The sequence below is a fragment of the Oncorhynchus kisutch genome, linkage group LG6, assembly GCF_002021735.2.
Source record: "Oncorhynchus kisutch isolate 150728-3 linkage group LG6, Okis_V2, whole genome shotgun sequence".
In the NCBI taxonomy this organism is placed as follows: Eukaryota; Metazoa; Chordata; class Actinopteri; order Salmoniformes; family Salmonidae; genus Oncorhynchus; species Oncorhynchus kisutch.
Window position 1 is genome coordinate 24,721,596 of NC_034179.2, and position 25,996 is coordinate 24,747,591.

The window sequence follows — 25,996 nt, forward strand, 5'->3', positions numbered from 1 at the left end:
GCCTCTTCACTGTTGATGTTGAGACAAGTTTTTAGCTGTACTAACATAATTGCAAAAGGGTTTTCTAATGATCAATTAACCTTTTAAAATGTTCAACTTGGATGAGTTAACACAACGTGCCATTGGAACACAGGAGTGATGGTTGCTGATAATGGGCCTCTGTACACCTATGTAGATATTCCATTAAAACTCAGTAGTTTCCCGTTACAATAGTAATTTACAACATTAACAATGTCGACACTATTTCTGATCAATATTGATGTCATTTTAACTGACTTTTTTTTGTGCTTTTCTTTCAAAAACAAGGACATTTCTAAGTGACCCCAAACTTTTGAACGGTAGTGTGTCAGGTCAAACATATGACCTTGCTGTCTCTCTCCAGTGTGGGTATTTGGAAAGCAAGCATGCTAAGAACCAGAACAAGAGCACCTTTGGCTGATCGTCCTTTAAGGCGAAGGCTTGGACTTCAGTTGAAACATAACAGCACATGTAACAATAACATCCATTAGACAGACATGCATTTGTTCAAAAACAAGGCAATAATTTCCATTGACCTAGTCCACACACAATGGGGTACTTACTACATTACTTTGGAATAGGTAATCCTTCACTAGGCAAATGGTTTCTAAAATGAAAACACAAGGCCTATTCTATTGTTAATGGTGTTTGAGGACCCCTAATCTCGTTCCCAGACACTTCAGCCGCCCAAATCCCCGAAGAGTCTGGTAGTCCAACGGGTCAAACTTGACCTTCGTTAGCCAGTACAGAATGCCCGGGAGAAACTCCTGAAGCATAGGCTTAATCTAACAACCAATCATCTCCCACAACCCTCCCACGTACGCTAGCATACCACAAGCACAGAGCCATGCCTCGCAGTTGTGTGATTCGCTAAAATTAAATGACAAATACTTTACTCCGTACGGTCACTCCCACTAAGGCCAACTTTGAATCGATGTACCAGGCTTATATGCACAATAGCCTGGGGACGATGTTAGAGGACCTCCGTCTGGGTGTTTGCACTGGAACACAGGGAGGGAGTCATCTGAATAGCAGGTTTAAGCTCACCTGTTTTTGGTTTAGCTATATGAAATTCTTTAGAAATACTTGTCATTTTAATTCCAAAAAAAAAAAGTACCCACGTACACTTTCAAATAAACTACATGTAAGTGCAACAACAACAAATCTACTGAGCACAATTGTGGTCAAATTTAATACACACACTGGTGCATTTCAAATTCATCAAATCACGGACAACCTTTAAGCACAAGCATAAAGACTGCGCCAACGTCTTTAGATGGAGACAAAAACAGGTGTTGCAAAAAGGAAACTGAAGATTTGGTCCATGGATGAAAACTCTTTTGTAAACTCCCTCATGACATTAGAACAATAAAATAAGGATTCCACCCAGAAAAAGTAACTTGCTCTTTATAATTGGCCAAAGTAAAAAGGTGCTCCATCCATGCTTGTAGGGGACATCCCAATGGTCAAATAAGGGCAAGCGCTGACCAAAAATGAAGCCGAAAACAAACCAATTCCTATTCTAGAGCTAGAACACACTATGATGTCGTTGTTTTATTTTTCCCCCTTTTCTCAATTCCTCTTACAGAAGACTGAAGGTGATGAGAGCAATGTTAGGTGATGCGAAGTGGATGGCAAGAGGTTCCTTTCATCAAATGTTCAATACCGGTTTGATCACAGGAGAATGCCCCCGTTGGGCGCAAAAGTGAGGACAAAAACACTAGATTATATGCATTCCACAGGCATTTTCCCATAGCCAACCATATAGCTTGATGTGGAGAGGGTGTGTTCAACAAATGTAAGTGAGCCGTGAACACCTTTAGCGTTTCTATCAGTATGTGGGCATGTGTGTGTCTGTGTGGTGAGCCTAAGCAGGTGGGCCAGCCCCATTGTTCTGTGACAGTAGGAAGGACTGCACCACCTCCCCGGTGGCCTGGGGGCTGGTGTTTACGTCCTCTAAGGCATCAGCCACAGCAAACTGCCGGTCCCTCAGCCGGTTCCAATTGGATAAAATATTGTGGTACTCAAAGACTTTCTCATAGTTCCCCACAGAGTTGTAAAGTTTAATTAGGCCCCTGTAGTCGTATTCCAGTCCACTGTAGCCCTCCCCAAACAGCTTCTTACCTGCAGGGGGGGAAACACACACACACACACACACACACACACACACACACACACTAGTAAGAATATGGAACAGTAGAATGAGGAAGAATAGATTACAAAAAAAGAAGAGTACACAAGGGAAGAATAGACCCCAATCTAGCCTGAAGACTGACCGATAGCAATGGAGCGCAGGTAAAGCCTCTCTGCATCTTCATACTGGTTCATGTCGTAGTTGTAGAGAGAGGCTAGGTGGCCCACAGACAGAGCCACCTCATAGTCCTCCTGACCCAGAAGCTGCTCCTTGATCTGGATGGCCTTGATGTGCATCTCCTCTGCCTCCTGAAACAAACAGGTTAAGTGAGAACTCAGTCATCCACAGCCTTGGGGTCTACATTTTCAACTACCATAAAACCTCAGAGCCCCTGTGACATTTAAGCCTCCTTAGAAAGAGGATTCACTTCCTGCTATCAAAGTGAAATCACAGGGTTGGTAAACACTGTGGAGAAGATTTGGATGGAAGTTTACCAGACAGAGCATAGGATGACAGTATGTCAGATGTCAACCACTGCATGTTTTCTACACTTGGATGAAAGGGAGGGATGATCTGACCTTGAACTTCCTCATGGACTGGTAGAGGCGGCCCAGGTTGCCATAGTGCTTCGCTGTCTGAACATTGAACTCCCCAAAGGCTTTCTTGGCCAGCTGGAGAGAGGAGAGGTGGAGGTCATGGGCATCCTGGAGCAGCCTCTCCTCTGTCTCCTTGTTGTGGCAGTCAATAGCAATCTCCTCCAGGATCAGAGCTGAGGGAACAGCACAACACAGTCAGAAAGAAGACAGAGTCAGATGGTCATCTGAACAAGTTAGTTAGGAAATGAAAGATATCTACTGATCCAATCTATTTATTCTCCAAATTACAGACATCTTATCACCTCCATGATAAAACAAATCCTCTACATTAATTTACTCTACCGCAGTTGAACGTATTGGATACACGTGAGATTCACAGACATCCGTGTGCCCATCACAGAGGCCGGGGAACAGGAGTACACAGATAGTTGTGAAAGCCGTTTTTACCTTTGACTCTTTTGGAGGAGGCCAGCAGCAGATGATCCTCCGGGAGAATGTGAGTGATAATGTCTATGGCCCGCTCTGCATGGAATCTGTACGCAAAATACCCAGAGGGCACAGCAGGGGAACAGATTGAACTCCGTGACACAGTTACATCAGAAGCTAAAGCACAAACATGGCCTGAATGAACTTCAGAGGTTGGAATACAAGTAAGAGTACATAACATGAATGGAAACCAAGTACCTTGGTCTAAATTTAAGGTCATAAGAGATGGTGACATAGGGCTGAGCGACATGGCCTAAATATCAGCACAATATTGTTCACTTTTTTTATGCTTTATGAGTAGGGTATGATGGGGGTGGGGCTTGGTGTGTGTGGAAGGAGGGAGAGACAACTCAAGAAGCAAACAGAATAAACTATAAAAATGGACATTACACAGGGCAGAGTGGCATTTACACACTTAACAAATCAAACATTAAAATACCATTATACAAGGTAAAGTAAAAATCCAAACCAGTCCATGCATCAATACCGGTGTATATAGTAAAATATGGTATACTGCCGAGCCCTGTGGAATTTGTATTTATAATGGATCCCCATTAGCTGCTGCCAAAGCAGCAGCTACTCTTCCTGGGGTCCAGCAAAATTAAGGCAGTATATTCCATTTGAAAAACATTACAATGCATTCACAGATTTCACAACACACTGTGTGCCCTCAGGCCCCTACTCCATCACTACCACATATCTACAGTACTAAATCCATGTGTATGTATCATGTGTATGTTATCGTGTGTCTGTGCCTATGTTTGTGTTGCTTCACAGTCCCCGCTGTTCCATAAGGTGTTTTTTATAATCTAATTTTACTGCTTCCATGAGTTACTTGATGTGGAATAGAGTTTCTTGATGTGGAATAGAGTTGAGGAATGTAGTCATGGCTCTATGTAATACGGTGCACCTTCCATAGTCTGTTATGGACTTGGGGACTGTGAAGAGACCTCTTGTGGCATGTATTGTGGGGTATGCATGGTTGTCCAAGCTGTGCGCCAGTAGTTCAAACTGACAGCTCGGTGCATTCAACACCTCTTAAATACAAGTAAAAGTGAAAGTCAATCTCCTCCACTTTGAGCCAGGAGAGATTGACGTGCATATTATTAATATTAGCTCTCTGTGTACATCCAAGGGCCAGCCGTGCTGCCCTGTTCTGAACCAATTGCAATTTTCCTAAGTCCTATTTTGTGGCACCTGACAACACGACTGAACAATAGTCCAGGTGTGACAACTAGTGCCTGTAGGACCTGCCTTGTTGATAGTGCTGTTAAGAATGCAGAACAGCGCTTTATTAAGGACACCCTTCTCCCCATCTTAGTGACTGTGATATTAATATGTTTGACCATGACAGTTTACAGTCCAGGGTAACTCCAAGCAGTTTAGTCACCTTAAATTGCTTTATTTCCACATAATTTATTACAAGATTTAGTTGAGGTTTAGGGTTTAGTGAATGATTTGCCCCAAATACAATGCTTTTAGTTTGAAATATTTAGGACTAACTTATTCCTTGCCACCCACTCAAACTAACTGTGACTCTTTGTTAAGTCTTTTAGTCATTGCAGTCGCTGTAGTAGCTGACATGTAGTGTTGAGTCATCTGCATATAGACACTCCGGTTTAACTCTTTATCCACAATATAGCAGGGGGTGTAAAGCCATAACACATACGTTTTGCCAGCAACAGACATTGATCGATCACGTCAAAAGCTGCACTGAAGTCTAACAAAACAGCCCCCACAATCTTTTTATCATCAATTTCTCTAAGCCAATCATCAGCCATTTGTGTAAGTGCTGTGCTTGTTGAATGTCCTTCTCTATATGTATGCTGAAAGTTTGTTATCAATTTGTTTACTGTACAAGCATTGTCTGGTCAAACACTATTTTTTCCAAAAGCTTACTAAAGGGTTGGTAAAGGGGACTTAGCAGAATTACTTTTGCTTCCCTCCAAGCCTGGGGGCACACACTTTCTAGTAGGCTTAAATTGAAAATATGGCAAATAGGAGTGGCAATATCATTCGCTATTATCCTCAGTAATTTTCCATCCAAGTTGTCCGACCCCGGTGGCTTGTCATTGTTGATAGACAACAATCATTTTTTCACCTCTTCCACACGAACTTCACAGAATTCAAAACTACAATGCTTGTCTGTCATAATTTGGTCAGATCGACTTGGATATGTAGTGTCAGAATTTGTTGCTGGCATGTCATGCCTAAGTTTGCGAATCTTGCCAAATTAAAAAAAATCTAATCAAATTTGAATTAGTCACATTAATTAGTCACAATTTTAATTAGTCACTGTGAAATTAAATGCTTACTTACCAATAATGCAGTTTAAAAAAAAGAAAATAATAAGAAATAAAAGTAACAATTAATTAAAAGGCAGTAGTAAAATAACAATTGCGAGGCTATTTACAGGGGGTACCGACACAGAGTCAATGTGCGCGGGCACCGGTTAGTCGAGGTAATATGTACTTGTAGGTAGAGTTATTAAAGCGACCATGCATAAATGATAAAGTAGCAGCGGTGTAAAAGAGAGGGGGCAATGCAAATGGTCAGGGAGTCTTATAGCTTGGGGGTAGAAGCTGTTTAGAAGCCTTTCCCTGCATTCCTTTCCCCGGCCTCTAGGAGCGCCGCCTCCGGGTGAGCATTTTCCTGTTTGCTTTTATGGCGGAATACAGCTCAATGAGTGCAGTCTTAGTGCCAGCATCAGTCTGTGGTGGTATGTAGACAGCTACGAAAAATACAGATGGAAAATCTCTGGGTAGACGATATTAATTGTTTGATTAATATTATAGTGTTTCTATTCCAAGAAAACCTGAGGAATGAAGGATTCTAAATTAAAAATAAAAGCCGCCTCGTGGGTCTCCCGGTGGTGGCCGGCACGGGTATCGAACCTGCATCTCTAGCAATGCATTTTGCACTGTGCCACTCTGGAGGCCCCATCCACAAAGTATCAAAATACAGAGAGGTGTTGTTAAATGTATATTGTCCTACTAATAGCCTGCTAATAACATAAATGGGCTATTATAATACCGTACATGCTGTCCGGGTCAGTTTAACCAAAACATTTCTTTATTAAAAGACGATCAGAAAGCATGTTGGTACGTATTTATTTGGATCCAAAGCCATGAATGAGTGAGTTACTCAGCTTTATGTAGGTGCCCGCTATATGACTGTGCCATCAACTTGATAATATATAAACAATATATTTTGGAGGTTATTTAGCTTTCAAAAAAACAATAGTGAGCGATTGTAATCTGAATAAAGGCCAAAACATTTTTCAGTTTTTAGAGGGAGAGAAACACTGGGCCAATTGTGCGCAGCCCTATGGGACTCCCAATCACGGTCGGATGTGATACATTGAATATTATTACTTACTTAGAACCTAAGTTAACTTAGAAATACATTTGACGATAGAATTCTCCCTCTACCCTCCATCTATGCAAATCTATTGTCCAGCTACCTGCTAAAACAGCGAGAACGTTTCCCTAGTCAGCGCCATTATTAGTGCAATTCCCCTTAAAAATGTGTTGCTCTGTATAGTGTGGAGGGGTGGGGGTCCACCCCCATCCTCCCTTCCCCATTGGCTAGGTCTGTCTTCTGTGCACGGCTCTGCGGCCCATCCCATGCCCCCTGCCCTCGTGCCTTGAACCTCGCGTGGATACAGCTGGAGAACTGCAAGGCAATCCTATTGTGTGTCACTCAGGAGCCATGACCAATATATATAGTCCTGCTAATAACATGGTTAATAATATATCTGTGAGAATATCCAAGGAGATTTAATATAATTCTAAATTAATAATAATAAATTGCTTTGTTTAAAAAAATATTTTGGAGATGATTTCGTTTTCAAATAACAAAATGAGTGAGAAAAGGCCATTCTTGAACATGGGGTGAGACATTGTTACTAATTTGTAAGTAAAGCCAGTTTGTTATTTAATATTATTTCTGTTTTTAGAGGGAGAGAAACTAAAAACCTAGTTATCTCATGGATCTCCCAGTCAAGGCCAGCACGGGTATTGAACCAGCATCTGTAGCAACACAGAACATTGTGCCACCCAGGCGCAGTACAACACGACCGGTCGGAAGTGGGCTACAGTACTACAGTAAGAGCAAAATATTCCTAACACAATAAAAACCTTAGTGTAACAATTTTAGTAAGTAATAATGAAGTAAAAACAAAAGTGCACAATTATCAGTTTCTATTTAGGTTTATGTCACCCATTAATTGTCAGTTAGATACACAGTAGGACCCAAAAGCATAATCAGTGCTCTAACTCCCCCTTGCACTGGTCTGGAGCAATGAAGTGGTGACACAGGGTACCGTACTAAACCACAGATTACCTCTAAATCCCGCAGCATCATTGCAAAACTTTTAGTGGAGCAACCACTGTAGATAGAGTATCTCATGATAAGCTGTAGACCACACTAACTCAGGCGAGCAAAACCTTGAGACTCCTTAGATATTGTGCACCAGCTGTTATTTACAAAAATCCATAGTCCACCGCCCCTTGTCTTATCAGACGCCGCTGTTATATCCTGCCGATACAGCGTATAACCAGCCAGCTGTAAGTTGATAATGTCGTCGTTCAGCTGCGACTCCGTGAAGAATAAAATATTACAGTTTTGAATGTCCCTTTGATAGTTTAATCTTCCGCATAGGTCATCGATTTTATTTTCCCAAAGATTGCACGTTTGCTAGCAGAATGGAAGGCAGTGGGGGTTTATTCGATCGTCTACGAATTCTCAGAAGGCAGCCTGCCCTCTAGCCCCTTTTTCTCTTCACGCAAATGACAGGGATCTGGGCCTGTTCCCGGGAAAGCAGTATGTCATTCACGCCAGGCTATTTAAAGGAAATAAAGGATTCTGCCAGTTCGTGGTGAGTAATCGCAGTTCTGGTGTCCAGAAGTTATTTTGAGTCATCAGAGACAGTAGCAGTAATATTATGTACAAAATAAGTAAAAAAATAAGCTAAACACAAAGAAACAAACAAAAAACACAATTGGATAGGAACACGTAAAACGTCAGCCTTCTTCTCCAGCGCCATCTTTTCAACATTAAAGTAGTTGGCAATATCAGTTGGTTTTGTGATGAATGAGCCATCTGATTAAAAGAATGATGGAGGTGAGTTTGCCCCCCCCCCCCCCAAAAAAGTCATTTAACCTCTACAGGATCGGTATCCCGACCTCGGGACAGTTGAGCTAACATAGGCTATTGCGATTAGCATGAGGTTGTAAGTAACAAGAACATTTCCCAGGACATGGACATATCTGATATCGGCAGAAAGCTTAAATTCTTGTTAATCTAACTGCACTGTCCGATTTATAGTAGCTATTACAGTGAAATAATACCATGCTATCGTTTGAGGAGAGTGCACAGTTATGAACTTGAAAATGTATTAATAAACCAAATAGGCAGTCTTGATACAACATTTGGAACAGAAATGGTTCATTGGATCAGTCTAAAACTTTGCACACACACACTGCTGCCATCTAGTGTCCAAAACCTAAATTATGCCTGGGCTGAAAAATAACAAAACGTGTTTTTTTTCTTTGTATTATCTTTTAACAGATCTAATGTGTTATATTCTCCTACATTCATTTCACATTTCCCCAAACTTAAAAGTGTTTCCTTTCAAATGGTATCAAGAATATGCATATTCTTGCTTCAGGTCCTGAGTTACAGGCAGTTAGATTTGGGTATGTCATTTTAGGAGATAATTGGGAAAAAAATGTGCAAATCCTTAGCAAATCATTCTTTATTTAATTTATCTTTGTTTCATAGTGTAGTTTCTTTTTATTCAGTTTAGTCACATGACTTCTCAATCTGCAATTAGTTTGACAATCAGTTGTGCAGCCAGACTTATTTGCAATTCCTTTTGCCTCATCCCTCTCAACCATACAATTTTTCCATTCATGATCAATCCACAGGGATTTAACAGTTTTCACAGTCAATTTCTTAATGGGTGCATGCTTATTATTAACTTGAATAAGCAATTTCATATGTCAAGTGCATTGTCCGTTTTCTATTCATTACACACCACGGACCAACATCTTCTTTACATCCATAACATATGAATCACTACCAAACTTCTTGTATGACCTCTTATACACAATATTAGGACCAGCCTTTGGAACTTTGGTTTTCCTAGATATGGCTATTATATTGTGATCACTACATCCGATGGATCTGGATACTGCTTTCAAGCAAATATCTGCAGCGTTAGTAAAGATGTGATCAATACATGTTGATGATTTAATTACTGTGCTGTTTGTAACTACCCTGGTAGGTTGCAGGCACTGGTTACAGTGTAAAGCTTTTTCTTGAGTGGGCAGCTGGATGAAAACCAATATTTAAAATCACCCAGAAAATATACCTCTGTTGATATCACATACATTATCAAGCATTTCACACGTTATCCAGATACTGATTGTTTGCACTTGGTGATCTATAGGAGATTCACACTGGAATGGGCTTTAAGTAAGGCAGATGAACCTGTAGCCATATTACTTCAACAGTATTTAAATGAGAACCTCTCTAATCTTTACAGGAATGTGGTTCTGACCATAAACAGCAACACTTCCACCATTGGCATTTCTATATTTTCTGTAAATGTTATAACATTGTACTGCTTCAACTGTATCAAAGGTATTATCTAAGTGAGTTTCAGAAATAGTCCGAATATGAATGTCATCCGTTTCTAGCAAATTATTGATTTCATGAACCTTGTTTTCTAAGCTACATATGTTTACGTGGGCTATTTTGAGCACTTTTCTTCCAGGATGCTTGCTTGCTTTATTGCTTTACTGGGAAGCTTAGCAGCAGTAGATGTGCTCATGTTCTTTGTGTTAGTGCAGGGTGCGCTTCACACAGTGGACTTCCTCCTAGGGCTCACCGGCTTAATGCTAACAGTATAAATCTGGTTCAAAGGCACATGATTACTGCATGCAATAGCTGTAAAATCAGTAGAGGCATTACGGCAGTTAAAGGGACATAAATTAGGTTACTTATATTGTGTCTACCGATATATTGCACATTTGCTGAAGCATTATGACAACTCTGCGTCACAATGGTAGGGATTAGCTGAGGTGGGCTTGGGTCGTTGATAAGTCATTGTCTCAATGGTGACAAAACGATTACTCACAGTGCATTGTCAAATTTGCCAGAGCTGTACAGATGCACATAGGAGGAGTATGCCAGGTCCTCGTGTGCTGTGGCCACATGGATATTCTTTCCCCCGAAAACCGACTGCCGGATATCTAGAGCCGTCTGCAATATTAACACAGTTTCAATATCACACATTTGATACACCTCCCCTCTCTGCTGTCAATCTACAGTTGAAGTCGGAAATTCACATACATCTTAGCCAAATACATTTAAACTCAGTTTTTCACAATTTCTGACATTTATTCCTCATAACAATTCCCTGTTTTAGGTCAGTTAGGATCACCACTTTATTTTAAGAATGTGAAATGTCAGAATAATAGTAGAGAATTATTTATTTAAGCTTTTATTTCTTTCATCACATTCCCAGTGGGTCAGACGTTTACATACACTCAATTAGTATTTGGTAGCATTGCCTTTAAATTGTTTAACTTGGGTCAAACGTTTCAGGTAGCCTTCCACAAGCTTCCCACAATAAGTGAAATAATCTCTGTAAACAATTGTTGGAGAAATGACTTGTGTTATTCACAAAGTAGATGTCCTAACCAACTTGCCAAAACGATATAGTTTATTAACAAGAAACTTGTGGAGTGGTTGAAAAACTAGTTTTAATTCCAACCCAAGTGTGTGTAGACTTCTGACTTCAACTGTACAGCTCAGACCAACTCTCTCACCTGGTATATTGCAACTGATTGGCAGATGTTATCCACATTCAGCAAATAAAAACCATAATCAAGGAGAGTGTCTGAATACTTGGGATGCTTGTGTCCAAAATGCTCACTGCAAAACAATAAGGAAACAGACATTAGTGAAGGAGACAGACAAATACTAGCTTATACATTTTACAACACACAGTGTTGTGAAACTAACCTACCGTGCCAGGAAAACAGCATGCTTTATCAGATGCTCTGCCTTCCTGAACTCCCTCTTTACTACACAGGCCTGTAGGTCCAAACACATGAAACCACGCTAAGTGCCAACTACAGTCTGAAGCAGCATAAATTACTAATACAGTATTACAGTGGCTAATATGACCGTATGGGAACATCTCAAAAAGTATTTGTTTATCCATTCATAGTCTAACACAGGAAAAGGGAGCACTCATACCTTGGAAGCCTGTCTTAGGACATCTACCACAACCTTAACAGGCAAACCCACTGTGATCTCTTTCATTGCCTCTATGCACCACCTGTAGGCCTGCACAAGACATGATATAGGTGATGATATCTACAGGAAAAACCAGAACACCCAAAAAATCTAACCACCACTTGATATAAAGTATCTCTTTAATGCAAAATACCTCATCATAAAGGCTCTTAGCAAAGAGCAGAGCACACAGCTCTCCATAGAGTGCAGCTTTGTTGGCCTGATGACCATGTTTGGCCAGTTTGTCCATGTACAGCTGGGCCAACTTGACAGTCTCTTCACCAAGATGGTACTTGCAGTTGCCATTCCGGACATGAAGCAACCTAAGAGAAAGTGTTGAGTCTAGCAAGCTTTTGTGGGCAAATATAAACTAGGAGTTACCAGCCATAGAACTAGAATCAGAACAGAATATACTAACTCTCTGGGACCAACTTACCTGACACAGCACTCCACAGCACGGTACCAGTGCAGAACCTCATCATGCAGTGTGCACAGCTGCAGACATGCCAGAAACACATTCTCTGCATCACCATACCAGCCTGCGTCAGACAGAAAGCCACCTACAGGACAGGGTCAACATTAGTAGAACCAGACACAAAAGTTGAAGAAAAGTGATGAAAGTTGATGGGTGCAGGGGCCTACCTAAAACAAAGCCAAAGTGAATGGCCTTCACTTTCACATGGGCATCAGACTCTGCAATGTAGGAGCAGCGACGGCTGAAGGAGTTGGCCAGGACGGAGGCGACTTTCACCCCATGATCCATCAGGGCCTGGAAGCAGTGGTGCAGGAGGTGTCTGCAGGCACACACACAAAGACAGGGCATAAAGACGTGATGCAAACATACAGTTGAAGTCGGAAGTTTACATACACCTTAACCAAATGCATTTAAACTCAGTTTTCACAAATCCTGACATTGAATCTCGACACCACTACGCAGACGACACCATTCTGTATACATCTGGCCCTTCTTTGGACACTGTGTAAACAAACTTCCAAACGAGCTTCAACGCCATTCAACACTTCTTCTGTGGCCTCCAACTGCTCTTAAATGCTAATAAAACTAAATGCATGCTCTTGAACCGATCGCTGCCCTCACCTACCTGCCCGCTCGCCCAGCAAATCCAATTCTATTTGTCACATACACATGGTTAGAAGATGTTAATGCAAGTGTAGCCGAAATGCTTGTGCTTCTAGTTCCGACAATGCAGTAATAACCAACGAGTAATCTAACCTAACAATTTCACAACAACTACCTTATACACAAGTGTAAAGGGATGAAGAATATGTACATATAAATACATGAATGAGTGATGGTACAGAACAGCCTAGGCAAGATGCTGTAGATGGTATAGAGTACAGTATATACATATGAGATGAGAAATGTAGGGTATGTAAACATTATATTAAGTGGCATTGTTTAAAGTGGCTAGTGATACATTTTTACATCAATTTTTCCATTATTAAAGTGGCTGGAGTTGAGTCAGTCTGTTGGCAGCAGCCACTCAATATTAGTGGTGGCTGTTTAACAGTCTGATGGCCTTGAGATTGAAGCTGTTTTTCAGTCTCTCGGTCCCTGCTTTGATGCACCTGTACTGACCTCGCCTTCTGGATGATAGCGGGATGAACAGGCAGTGGTTCGGGTGGTTGTTGTCCTTGATGATCTTTATGGCCTTCATGTGACATCGGGTGGTGTAGGTATCCTGGAAGGCAGGTAGTTTGCCCCCGGTGACGCGTTGTGCAGACCTCACTACCCTCTGGAGAGCTTTACTGTTGTGGGCGGAGCAGTTGCCGTACCAGGCGGTTATACAGCCCGACAGGATGCTCTCGATTGTGCATCTGTAAAAGTTTGTGAGTGCTTTTGGTGACAGGCCGAATTTCTTTAGCCTCCTGAGGTTGAAGAGGCGCTGCTGCGCCTTCTTCAACATGCTGTCTGTGTGGGTGGACCAATTCAGTTTGTCCGGGATGTGTACGCCGAGGAAATTAAAACTTACTACCCTCTCCACTACTGTCCCGTCGATGTGGATAGGGGGTGCTCCCTCTGCTGTTTCCTGAAGTCTACGATCATCTCCTTTGTTTTGTTGACGTTGAGTGTGAGGTTATTTTCCTGACACCACACCCCAAGGGCCCTCACCTCCCCCCTGTAGGCCATCTCGTCGTTGTTGGTAATCAAGCCTACCACTGTAGTGTCGTCTGCAAACTTGATGATTGAGTTGGATGCGTGCATGGTCACGCAGTCGTGGGTGAACAGGGAGTACAGGAGAGGGCTCAGAACGCACCCTTGTGGGGCCCCAGTGTTGAGGATCAGCGGGGTGGAGATGTTGTTACCTACCCTCACTACCTGGGGGCAGCCCGTCAGGAAGTCCAGTACCCAGTTGCACAGGGCAGGGTCGAGACCCAGGGTCTCAAGCTTGATGACGAGTTTGGAGGGTACTATGGTGTTAAATGCTGAGCTGTAGTTGATGAACAGCATTCTCGTATAGGTATTCCTCTTGTCTAGATGGGTTAGGGCAGTGTGCAGTGTGGTTGCGATTGCATCGTCTGTGGACCTATTGGGGCGGTAAGCAAATTGGAGTGGGTCTAGGGTGTCAGGTAGGGTGGAGGTGATATGGTCCTTGACTAGTCTCTCAAAGCACTTCATGATGACGGTAGTCGTTTAGCTCAGTTACCTTAGCTTTCTTGGGAACAGGAACAATGGTGGCCCACTTGAAGCATGCCTTGTTAAAATCCCCAGCTACAATGAATGCAGCTTCAGGATATGTGGTTTCTAGTTTACATAGAGTCAAATAAAGTTTGTTCAGGGCCGTCGATGTGTCTGCTTGGGGGGGGGGGGGGGGGGATATATGCGGCTGCGATTATAATTGAAGAGAATTCTCTTGGTAGATAATGCAGTCGACATTTGATTGTGAGAAATTCTAAGATCACATCACTACTCTGGACTAGAGGTCGACCGATTATGATTTTTCAACTCCGATACCGATTATCGGAGGACTAAAAAAAAGCAGATACCGATTAATCTGCCAATTTTTTTTTATATATATTTGTAATAATGACAATTACAACAATACTGAATGAACAATGAACACTTGTTTTAACTTAATATAATACATCAATAAAATAAATTTTGTCTCAAATAAATAATGAAACATGTTCAATTTGGTTTAAATAATGCAAAAACAAAGTGTTGGAGAAGAAAGTAAAACCGCAATTACATGCCATGTAAAAAAGCTAACGCTTAAGTTCCTTGCTCAGAACATGAGAACATATGAAAGCTGGTGGCTCCTTTTAAAATGAGTCTTCAATATTCCCAGGGATGAAGTTTTAGGTTGTGGTTATTATACGACTATTTCTCTCTATACCATTTATATTTCATATACTTTGACTATTGGAGGTACTTTAGTATTGCCAGCCTAATCTCGGGAGTTGATAGGCTTGAAGTCATAAACAGCGCAATGCTTGAAGCAACGAGCCAGGCGGCCCAAACTGCTGCATATACCCTGACTCTGTTGCACAGAACACAAGAGAAGTGACACAATTTCCCTAGTTAACTTCTTTGGGGTAGGGGGCAGTATTTTCACAACCAGATGAAAAGCGTGCCCAGAGTAAACTGCCTGCTGCTCAGGCCAAGATGCTAGGATATGCATATTATTAGTAGATTTGGATAGAAAACACTCTGAAGTTTCTAAAACTGTTTGAATGATGTCTGTGAGTATAACAGAACTCATATGGCTGGCAAAAACCCAAGAGAAAAAAATCCAACCAGGAAGTGGGAAATCTGAGGTTTGTAGGTTTTCAAGTCTTAGCCTATCCAATACACAGTGTCTGTGGGGTCATATTGTACTCCCTAAGGTTTCCACTAGACCTCAACAGTCTTTAGAATCTTGTTTCAGGCTTCTACTGTGATGTGGGAGAGAATGAGAGCTGATTGAGTCATGGGTCTGCCAGAAGGCCATGTGCTCAGTCAGGCGCGCGCCCGTGAGAGTTAGCTCCGTTCCCTGTACTCAGATTATTCCAGTGTGCTTTTTCCGTAAAGCTTTTTTGAAATCTGACACAGTGGTTGCATTAAGGAGAAGTATATCTTTAATTCCATGCATAAATTGTATTTTCATCCACATTATTGATGAGTATTTCTGTAAATTGACGTAGCTCTCTGCACTTTCACCAGATGTTTTGGAGGCAAAACATAACACGCCAATGTAAACAGAGATTTTTGGATATAAATTTGAACTTTATCGAACAAAACATACATGTATTGTGTAACATGAAGTCCTATGAGTGCCATCTGATGAAGATCATCAAAGGTCAGTGATTAATTTAATCTCTATTTCTGCTTTTTGTGACTCCTCTCTTTGGCTGGAAAAATGGCTGTGTTTTTTTGTGACTAGGTACTGACCTAACATAATCACATGGTATGCTTTTGTCGTAAAGCCTTTTTGAAATCGGACACTGTGGTGGGATTAACAACAAGTTTATCTTTAAAATGGTGTATAATACATGTGAGGAATGAGGAATTTAATTATGAGATTTCTGTTGTTTGAATTTGGCGCCCTGCACTTTCACTGGATGTTGGTCAGGTGGGACGTTAGCGTCCCACGTACCCTAGAGAGGTTAAAAGAAATTCATGTTAGCAGGCAATATTAACTAAATATGCAGCTTTAAAAAATATATACTTGTGTATTGATTTTAAGAAAGGCGTTGATGTTTATGGTTAGGTACACATTGGTGCAACGAGTGCTTTTTTCGCAAATGCGCTTCTTAAATCACCCGTTTGGAGAAGTAGGCTGTAATTCAATGATAAATTAACAGGCACAGCATCGATTATATGCAACACAGGACAAGCTAGATAAACTAGTAATATCATCAACCATGTGTAGTTAACAAGTGATTATGTTAAGATTGATTGTTTTGTATAAGATACGTTTAATGCTAGCTAGCACCTTACCATGGCTCCTTGCTGCACTCGCATAACAGGTAGTCAGCGTGTCTCGCAGTCTCCTCGTGGAGTGCAATGTAATTGGCCATGATCAGTGTCCAAAAATGATGATTACCGATTGTTATGAAAACTTAAAATCGGCCCTAATTAATCGGCCATTCCAATTAATCGGTCGACCTCTACTCTGGACGGTTCTGACTTAGAATATGACAACCACAAATACCTAGGTGTCTGGATAGACTGTAAACTCCCCTTCCAGACTCGCATTAAGCATATCCAATCCAAAGTTAAATCTAGAATCGGCTTCCAATTTTGCAACAAAGCCTCCTTCACTCATGCTGCCAAACATACCCTCGTAAAACTGACTGTCCTACCAATCCTTGACTTTGGCGGTGTCATTTACAAATTAGCCTCCAACATTATACTCAGCCAATTGGATGCAGTCTATAACAGTGCCATCCGTTTTGTCAATAACAGTGCCATCCGTTTTGTCACAAAGCCCCATATACTACCCACCATTGTGACCTGTATGCGCTCGTTGGCTGGTCCTCGCTACATATTCGTTGCCAAACCCACTGGCTCCAGGTCATCGATAAGTCTTTGCTAGGTATAGCTCCGCCTTATCTCAGCTCACTGGTCAGCATAGCAACACCCACCCATAGCATGCGCTCCAGCAGGTATATTTCACTGGTCATCCCCAAAGCCAACACCTATTTTGGCCACCTTTCCTCCCAGTTCTCTGCTGCCAATGAATGGAATGAATTGCAAAGATCACTGAAGTAGGAGACTTATATCACCCTCACTAACTTTAAGCGTCAGCTGTCAGAGCAGCTTACCGAATCACTGCAGCTGTACACAGCCCATCTGTAAATAGCCCATCCAACCAACTACCTAAATCACCATATTTGTTTTGGTTTTTCTGCTCTTTTGCACACCAGTATATCTACTTGCACATCCTCATCTGCAAATATAATCACTCCAATGTAAATTTCTCAATTGTAATTACTTCGCCACTATTGGCCTATTTATTGCCATATTGCCATTACTTAATTTGCACAGTGTATACAGATTTCTCTATTGTGTTATTGACTGTACATTTGTTTATCCCATGTGTAACTCTGTGTTGTTGATTTTGTCACACTGCTTTGCTTTATCTTGGCCAGGTCGCAGTGGTAAATGAGAACTTGCTCTCAACTGGCCTACTTGGTTAAAACATTTTTTTAATTAAATAAAAATTCCCTCTCTTAGGTCAGTTAGGATCACCACTTTATTTTAAGAATGTGAAATGTCAGAATAATAGTAGAGAAACTGATTTAATTCAGCTTTTATTTATTTCACAATCTATGTTGTGAAGTGCACCAGTTCCTCCTGCAGCAAAGCACCCCCACAACAAGATGCTGCCACCAACGTGCTTCACGGTTGGCATGGTGTTCTTTGCCTTGCAAGCCTCCCCCTTTTCCTCCAAACATAACAATGGTCATTATGGCCAAACTGTTCCATTTTTGTTTCATCAGACAAGAGGACATTTCTCCAAAAAGTACGATCTTTGTCCCCATGTGCAGTTGCGAAATGTAGTCTGGCTTTATTATGGTGGTTTTTGAGCAGTGGCTTCTTCCTGGCTGAGCTGCCAGGTTGTGTCGACATAGGACTCGTTTTACTGTGGATACAGATACTTTTGTACGTTTCCTTCAGCATCTTCACAAGGTCCTTTGCTGTTGTTCTGGGATTGATTTACAATTCTCGCACCAAAGTAAGTGCATCTCTAGGAGACACAACTCGTCTCCTTCCTGAGCAGTATGATGGCTGCGTGATTCCATGGTGTTTATACTTGCGTACTATTGTTTGTACAGGCAAACATTGTACCTTCAGGCATTTGGAAATTGCTCCCAAGGATGAATCTGACTTGTGGAGGTCCACAATTTTTTTTCTGAGATCTTGGCTGATTTCTTTTGATTTTCCCATGATGTCAAGCAAAGAGGCACTGAGTTTGAAGGTAGGCCTTGAAATACATCCACAGGTACACCTACAATTGACTCAAAGTATGTGTTTAAAGGCACAGTCAACTTAGTGTATGTAAACTTCTGACCCACTGGAATTGTGATACAGTGAATTAAAAGTTAAATAATCTGTCTGTAAACAATTGTTGGAGAAATTACTTGTGTCATGCACAAAGTACATGTCTAACCCAACTTGCCAAAACTGTAGTTTGTTAACAAGAAATTTGTGGAGTGGTAGAAAAACTAGTTTTAATGACTACAACCTAAGTGTATGTAAACGTCCGACTTCAACTGTACATGAGAACAGCAGCATAAAGGCTCATCTGTCAATGGTGTGACAAGGGCATTTAACATTGGCTTAAGGCTCTTGTCAGATCCCTTTCATTTCACGTAATTGTGGGGTCAGATTCCTATTGCGTGGTGAGGAGGAGCTCCTCGGCTCCATGTCCAGAAGTAATTTATCCATTCATTGTAGTCATTGTGCTCTGTAGAGTCGCTATTTTTGCGTGTCAATTAACCCGACATTCCCGGATTACTCGTTATATTAATAAAGTCTGATATAAATCAGCAGTTTAGAAAAAATAAGGGTACAAGACTGTGTACATATGTGGCTGTGTTGACAAAATCATATCACTACATATCCCATTGAGCTAAGCGGGGAGAGGATGCCCGTTGTCACAGTTCCAAGACCAGTTAGAAACATCCAGCTAACCCTACGCCAATGGATTTCAAAACTGAACTTGGATTTGCGTCAACAAAACAATAAATCATTTTTACATTTATTTCAAGAATCTTTCTTAGTTACATGCTTGTATAACTAGTGTCATGACTGTCCTGATCAGGTCAGGTTACAGGAGACCACAACCATACAGATTATCTCTCAACCCCAACAGAGGAGAGATCTAGGGGTCTGAAGATGTGGGGGTTTTATGAACCCTCACGCCCATGGTAAATATTAGGCCACAGACAACATTCCTGTGTCCTCTTCTGTCAGCCACAATGGTGGTCATGACAATAGATGGAATATGAAAATGTATGTCATTTTTGTTTTGTTATTAAAGGTTAATAGCTGACGTAATTACAAAAACATTGTAACTAAGAGTTTTCCTAGGATATGCGTGGTGTTTATATATTGTACGTTGTGTGGAAAATGTCCAAATCAAAGAGAATGTTTTGGTAAAGATGAAATGTGAAGTTAGTTGTAGAGGTCGACCGATTAATCGGAACGGTCGATTAATTAGGGCCGATTTCAAGTTTTCATAACAATCGGAAAATCTGTATTTTTGGGCACCGATTTCCGATTATTTAAAAGAATAAATTACATTTTTACCTTTTATTTAACTAGGCAAGTCAGTTAAGAACACATTCTTATTTTCAATGACTGCCTAGATACTGTGGGTTAACTGCCTTGTTCAGGGGCAGAACGACAGATTTTCACCTTGTCAGCTCAGGGGTTACAATCTTGCAACCGCACAGTTAACTAGTCCAACGCTCTAACCATTGCACTCCACGAGTAGCCTGCCTGTTACGCAAATGCAGTAGAAGCCAAGGTAAATTGCTAGCTAGCATTAAACTTATCTTATAAAAAACAATCAATCATAATCACTAGTTATAACTACTAATCCAGGTAAGCAGGCAATATTAACCAGGTGAAATTGTGTAATTTCTCTTGTGTTCATTGCACGCAGTCAGGGTATATGCAACAGTTAGGGCTGCCTGGCTCATTGCGAACTAATTTGCCAGAATTTTACGTACTTATGACATACATTGAAGGTTGTGCAACAAGAATATTTAGACTTAGGGATGCCACCCGTTAGATAAAATACCGAACGGTTCCGTATTTCACTGAAATAATAAATGTTTTGTTTTCAAAATTATAGTTTCTGGATTCGATCATATTAATGACCAAAGGCTCGTATTTGTGTGTTATTATGTTATAATTAAGTCTGATTTGATAGAGCAGTCTGACTGGGCAGCAGCAGGCCCGTAATCATTCATTCAAACAGCACTTTCTCCAACACTTTGTTTTTGCATTATTTAAACCAAATTGAACATGTTTCATTATTTATTTGAGGCTAAATAGATTTTATTTATGTTTTATATTAAGTCAAAATAAGTGTTAATTAATTGTTTTTTTTTGTTTTTTTTGTTTTTTTATTTAAATCGGCCGATTAATCGGTATCGGCTTTTTGCGTCCTCCATTAATCGGTATCGGCGTTGAAAAATCATAATCGGTCGACCTCTAGTTAGTTGTCTAAAAATGGATTTGAGTCAAATCTAGACCTTGCCTCTTAACTTGGTACGCCCAGAGAATTGCCCTAAAGGCGGTTACGCCCACTTCTGACCCGAGGGTATAAGACATCTGAGTGAAGAATTAACATATCAGACTAAGTGACCCGAGCTGCAGCCAAGGTCTAAAAAGTCAACGAACCCAAAACTCAACCCAAGGTTGAAGACAAATAAATATTTTTCTACTCATGCTACTAATGAGTAGCTGTGTCTAAGCAGGTGAATTCAAGCCAGACCACCTAACCTCCACTACCCATTGAATCGTGGTATCTACACTGTTTCATTCCTACGCTGTGAGCCCTGAGCTACAGAGCTGTCTGCCCTCAGAAGATCCCTCCCAGAGCAAGGGCGAGGAATCAGACCAAAAGGACACTGACATTGTGAGGACGACCAGAGAGTTGCGCCTGAGAAGTGCGTCATTGAGAAGCCTAAACGACCCACGCGGAGCTTCCCGTCTGATACCTCCCACACGTAATTACATCATTATATTCTGGCCCATAAGAGCGGCAGTTTGGGGCAAGGCTATGGTTAAAATAAGCATAGCTGACAAATGCACCCAAATGTATATTTCTCTTGTGTACTTTCTCTTTTTCTCTCCCTTTTAAATCCCCATTTTGGGTGACACGCACCATAGTGTGTTGGCCCGTTATACTAAGTTCTAATCAATAGCCTAGACTGTGTGTTGTGTATCTTTTATCATAATTTTAGCTTTCTAGTAAATAAATACTCAACTAAGATTGGTGTGGTACGAACTCATTGGTGAGACCCGGGTCCGTGCAGATTCCCGGATTATGCGACATTCAGAATGAGACTGTAGAGGAAACTGATTAACTGATTAATTAGGGCCGTTGTATTAGTTAATGTGACGACTGTTGCTTATCGAATGATTAAAGGTCTCTAATTGCGTGATTAACTGAATCAAGCAATTATTAACTCATTAACCTGGGGCACCATGGAAAAAATAGTTTTATTCAGTTTCTATTTCACAAATTCAATTTTTTTTTTAAATCGATATTCTGATATTCTTAGAGTTAATTTGTGAAATAGAAACTGAATAAAACTAATTTCTCCATGGTGCCCCAGGTTAATGAGTTAATAATTGCTTGATTCAGTTAATCACGCAATTAGAGACCTTTAATCATTCGACAGTCGTCACATGAACTAATACAACATCACAACACTAGCAAAGGAGTTTTGAAGTTGAGGGTGCAGTATTCATGAAGTTTGGCAATAAGGACAAAAACTAGACATATTTAAGAATATATGCCCTGATATCAGGAGCTGACTTTAAAAGTTTGATTAAACAGTGAATATACAATCCCAAAATCAGCTCCAACTGTCAATAGTAAAACAAAGTTTAAAACGATGTTCGAGTGAACCCTGAATACAGAAAATTAATGGTGAAGTCACTTCCGGACACGGTAGACTCCTCCTCCTCACCACTCTATAGGTCATTATCAATAAAATGTCACAATAAGGTGCAGAGATTTTGATTTGCCTTCAAGGGGGCAAAGAGATCCCCAGCTCTGCTGAAACCCTTGACAACTGCCTGCAGTTTTCAAGGGATCGCTAAATACAAATATTAACTATTTTGTTATAATATCATCAACTGTTGAGGAGCATAGTCTGAACGACAAATGTCTCATTAAACCATGCAACACAATTACGCACATTTAGATCTATCAGAGTTATACAGCAATTAACTCCATGCTTTTCAGTAAAAATAATTTGATAATGTAATTTCAGATATGTGTGGGTAGCCTCACAATATCGTTCAATATTGGCCACCATTAATAGGATATTTGAGTGAATTTAATTTATTTGGGTAAGAGAGATATACAGAAACATTTACAATGTGGACCCAAATGATAGCACTTAAAAGTAAGAATCAAACATCTTGTTTCCAAAGTGGTCCTCGATGGTAAAAACTGTAACACATTATTATTAAAAGGAAATCCAAAATAACAAAATGAATACAATAATGTATATTAACATCCTAAAGTGGCAATTTTCATTGCACTTTTCCTTAACTTTAAAAAACAAAACATATTCATTACACATTTTCTAACCTTAAAAAACAATCGTACCCATCTTTCAAATAAATAAACCTGACCAGCAGTAAGGGCACAAGAAGACAGTGGAGTGGTTTCTCTTAGTTGGACAACCTTTGCCTGCTTTTTAAAGCTATTCTACTTTTCCATTGCTTGATCTCCAAGGGGAGGCTATTCCATAGACAAATGTCTGCATAGAAAAAAAGTGCTCCTCGCAGTACTGTTAACTCTTGTGATTTTACAAGACATAACACTAGCTCTGGTATTGTAACTGTGCTGGTTATAGACCATATCAATGTGTTTTTTCATATAACTTGGAGCAAGATCATTTAAGATGTCAAACATATGATTGAGTTTAAGTCGGTCCACTCTGAACTCCAAAGGCAACAAGCAGGACTACCCATTGAAGTTAAGATTATCCCCTTTTCAACATTGTTTTCAAGAGTGTTTAATCCCGATTGCTGCTGACAGGCATGACTGATGGACCACGTCAGTTTGCAAATTGGCTAGCTAGCGAATAACAGATCATGTCAACATGGTCAGTTAAAAAGCTAACTTTCAGGTGATAAACTAGATGGATATATCCACATATTGTTTGATTTGCTTTCCGTCTAGAGTGGTGATGACAGAAGTCCGACTGACAACATTACCAGGACTTGCCGATGTCAGGATCTTTCCAAAAGCCTAATCTCTGATGAAGCAAGCTAAATGATAAATGGCATAAATTTGTTTAGCTAGATACATGCCAAATGGATAAGTTACCCTCACATATCTGAAATTACATGATCAATTGATGTTTACTGATCATGAAAAGCATGCTGTTACTTGCTGTATAACTCTAATAGAGCTAAATGTGGAATAAAATTAAATTCATAGATCTGTCTATGCTATTCAAGAGTTGATTATATTGAAACTAAATAGACCTAGTTATAACATTTATTTAACAATTCCTTAAACATCACGCAGTTGTCAATGGTTTTAGCAGAGCCAGGGGTCTCCATGCCCCCCAGCAGCCAAATGGAATGCTCTGCACCACATTGTAACATTTGATTGATAATGACCTATACAGAACCAAACAAGTACCTTTTATCAGATGCCCGTAGAACTTTGGCAAACACCTCCAGTTCACAAAACTCTCCCCCCAGTTGGCAGAGCCGACCCTGCTGGTACAGCTGGGGAAACACGAAAACAGGTTATGAAAGCAAAAAAAGGACAGGCGTGTCAGAGAATGATTATCAACATGTAGAATTTGAGTGTGAGATCCCACTAACTACTGTCCAAAACACAATGTTTTCACAGATCACAACATAGGATGTTTAGAGACACTCCCAATTAAAATCATGAACACATGTGCTACTATTTAGGACTTCAGCAAGAAATGCAATTTTAAGACATGTTAACAAACAGTTTTTGTCGTCAGATGACTATTAGTCTTTGGTTTATGGTTAAGCTTGCTAAATAGCATGATAGCAAGTAATCAGTTGATTTGCTTTGCAAAGCGTTTGATAGCCAAGGTTAGCTAAAAACGAGTCACTTCTCGCGAACATTACGTTATATAGTTAGCAAACTAGACTATGAACGTACCTTGTAATACACATCAAATTGAATATTCTCAGGGATGCAACGAATATCCCTTCGCGATCGACTGTAATTGTCCACCACTGCTGATATCGCAGTGTTGTACAGTGTCTCTGGGATCCATTCGAGCTCCAATGCCGCCATGTTGTTTTCCTTTTCTTCAGCAAGCGACACCCCCTCTCGATCTACCGTAGCTAGTTAGCTAACCACCTTGCCAAGTTTGAACTCCTTTTTCTTGTACCTTCTCATGTAGCAAAACAGTTTTGAGTCTGTCATCGGGTTAAGCACCAGCATTAACTAATCATCGGCCATGTTCCTAAGAGGATACGCACTGAGCCAGTCCCATCAGACAGAAACAGATGTTTCACCGGATGTATACATTTCAAGCATCCGGTTAGTGTAAACACTCACAGCTAAATAAATAAGTACTTCCAGGTCAAATGTTTTTTGGACTCTTTCAAAATAATTCCATTCTGCATACATTGTAAATTAATAATTAGGGTAAAAATGATAACTTTGCACAATTGTCGATATATTTCGTACTAGTTATAATACAAATAAAATTCCAAGTATTTCTATGTGATTTATAAAAACAGTATATATATATATATATATATATATATATATATATATATATATATCTACACACACTACCTTTCAAAGGTTTGTCCATGTTTTTGAAAAAAATAAAATTAACATTTTGTACATTAAAATTACATCAAATTGATCAGAAATACAGTGTAGACATTGTTAATGTTGTAAATGACTATTGTAGCTGAAAACGGCCTCTGTACATAGGCGTACAGAGGCCCATTATCAGCAACCATCACTCCTGTGTTCCAATGGCACGTTGTGTTAGCTAATCCAAGTTTATCATTTTAAAAGGCTAATTGATCATTAGAAAACCCTTTTGCAATTATGTGAGCTGAAAACTGTTGTTCTGATTAAAGAAGCAATAAAACTGTCCTTCTTTAGACCAGTTGAGTATCTGGAGCATCAGCATTTGTGGATTCGATTACAGACTCAAAATGCCCAGAAACAAAGACCTTTCTTTCTTCAATCTATTCTTGCTCTGAGAAATTAAGGCTATTCCATGCGATAAATTGACAAGAATCTGAAGAGCTGGTACAATGCTGCGTCCTACTCCCGACGAAGAACAGCGCAAACTGGCCCTAACCAGAATAGAAAGAGGAGTGAGCAAGAGCATTAGAGTGTCTAATTTGAGAAACAGACACCTCACAAGTCCTCAACGGGCAGCTTCATTAAATAGTACCCGCAAAACACCAGTTTCAACGTCAACAGTAAAGAGGCGACTCCGGGATGCTGGCCTTCTAGGTAGAGTTGCAAAGAAAAAGCCATATCTCAGACTGGCCAATAAAAATAAAATATTAAGATGGGCAAAAGAACACAGACACTGGACAGAGGAACTCTAAACCAATAGAGAAATGACAACGAACAGTTCTGTCAGGTGCAGAAAACACTAAACAGAAAATAACTACCCACAAAACACAGGTGGGAAAATGCTACCTAAGTATGGTTCCCAATCAAAGACAACGATAGACAGCTGTCCCTGATTGAGAACCATACCCGGCCAAAACAAAGAAATA

At 40.4% G+C, this 25,996-nt stretch overlaps 1 protein-coding gene across 1 annotated transcript; it reads right to left on the reverse strand.

Annotated features, from left to right (window-relative positions):
- Positions 1–239: 239 nt before the first annotated feature.
- LOC109892557 (amyloid protein-binding protein 2-like) lies at positions 240–24,762 on the reverse strand. The gene is made up of 13 exons (XM_020485170.2): positions 24,396–24,762; positions 23,895–23,983; positions 12,187–12,338; positions 11,981–12,104; positions 11,699–11,867; positions 11,506–11,595; positions 11,273–11,340; positions 11,073–11,178; positions 10,379–10,503; positions 3,196–3,281; positions 2,731–2,921; positions 2,295–2,460; positions 240–2,142 (listed from the first exon to the last, which is right to left on the reverse strand). Exons 1-13 carry the CDS (start codon positions 24,531–24,533, stop codon positions 1,886–1,888), a joined length of 1,761 nt encoding a protein of 586 aa, XP_020340759.1. The 5' UTR covers positions 24,534–24,762; the 3' UTR covers positions 240–1,885.
- Between the last annotated feature and the right edge of the window lie 1,234 nt (positions 24,763–25,996).

What these genes read in the sequence shown, in the direction of transcription:
- LOC109892557 (XM_020485170.2), bottom strand. Translation starts at nt 24,533, where the DNA reads ATGGCGGCATTGGAGCTCGAATGGATCCCAGAGACACTGTACAACACT. An exon ending in TCACTTTGGCTTTGTTTTAG is followed by an intron (nt 12,105 to 12,186) that starts GTAGGCCCCTGC and finishes CCTGTCCTGTAG; the next exon opens with GTGGCTTTCTGTCTGACGCA. An exon ending in GCTGTGGAGTGCTGTGTCAG is followed by an intron (nt 11,868 to 11,980) that starts GTAAGTTGGTCC and finishes ACTTTCTCTTAG; the next exon opens with GTTGCTTCATGTCCGGAATG.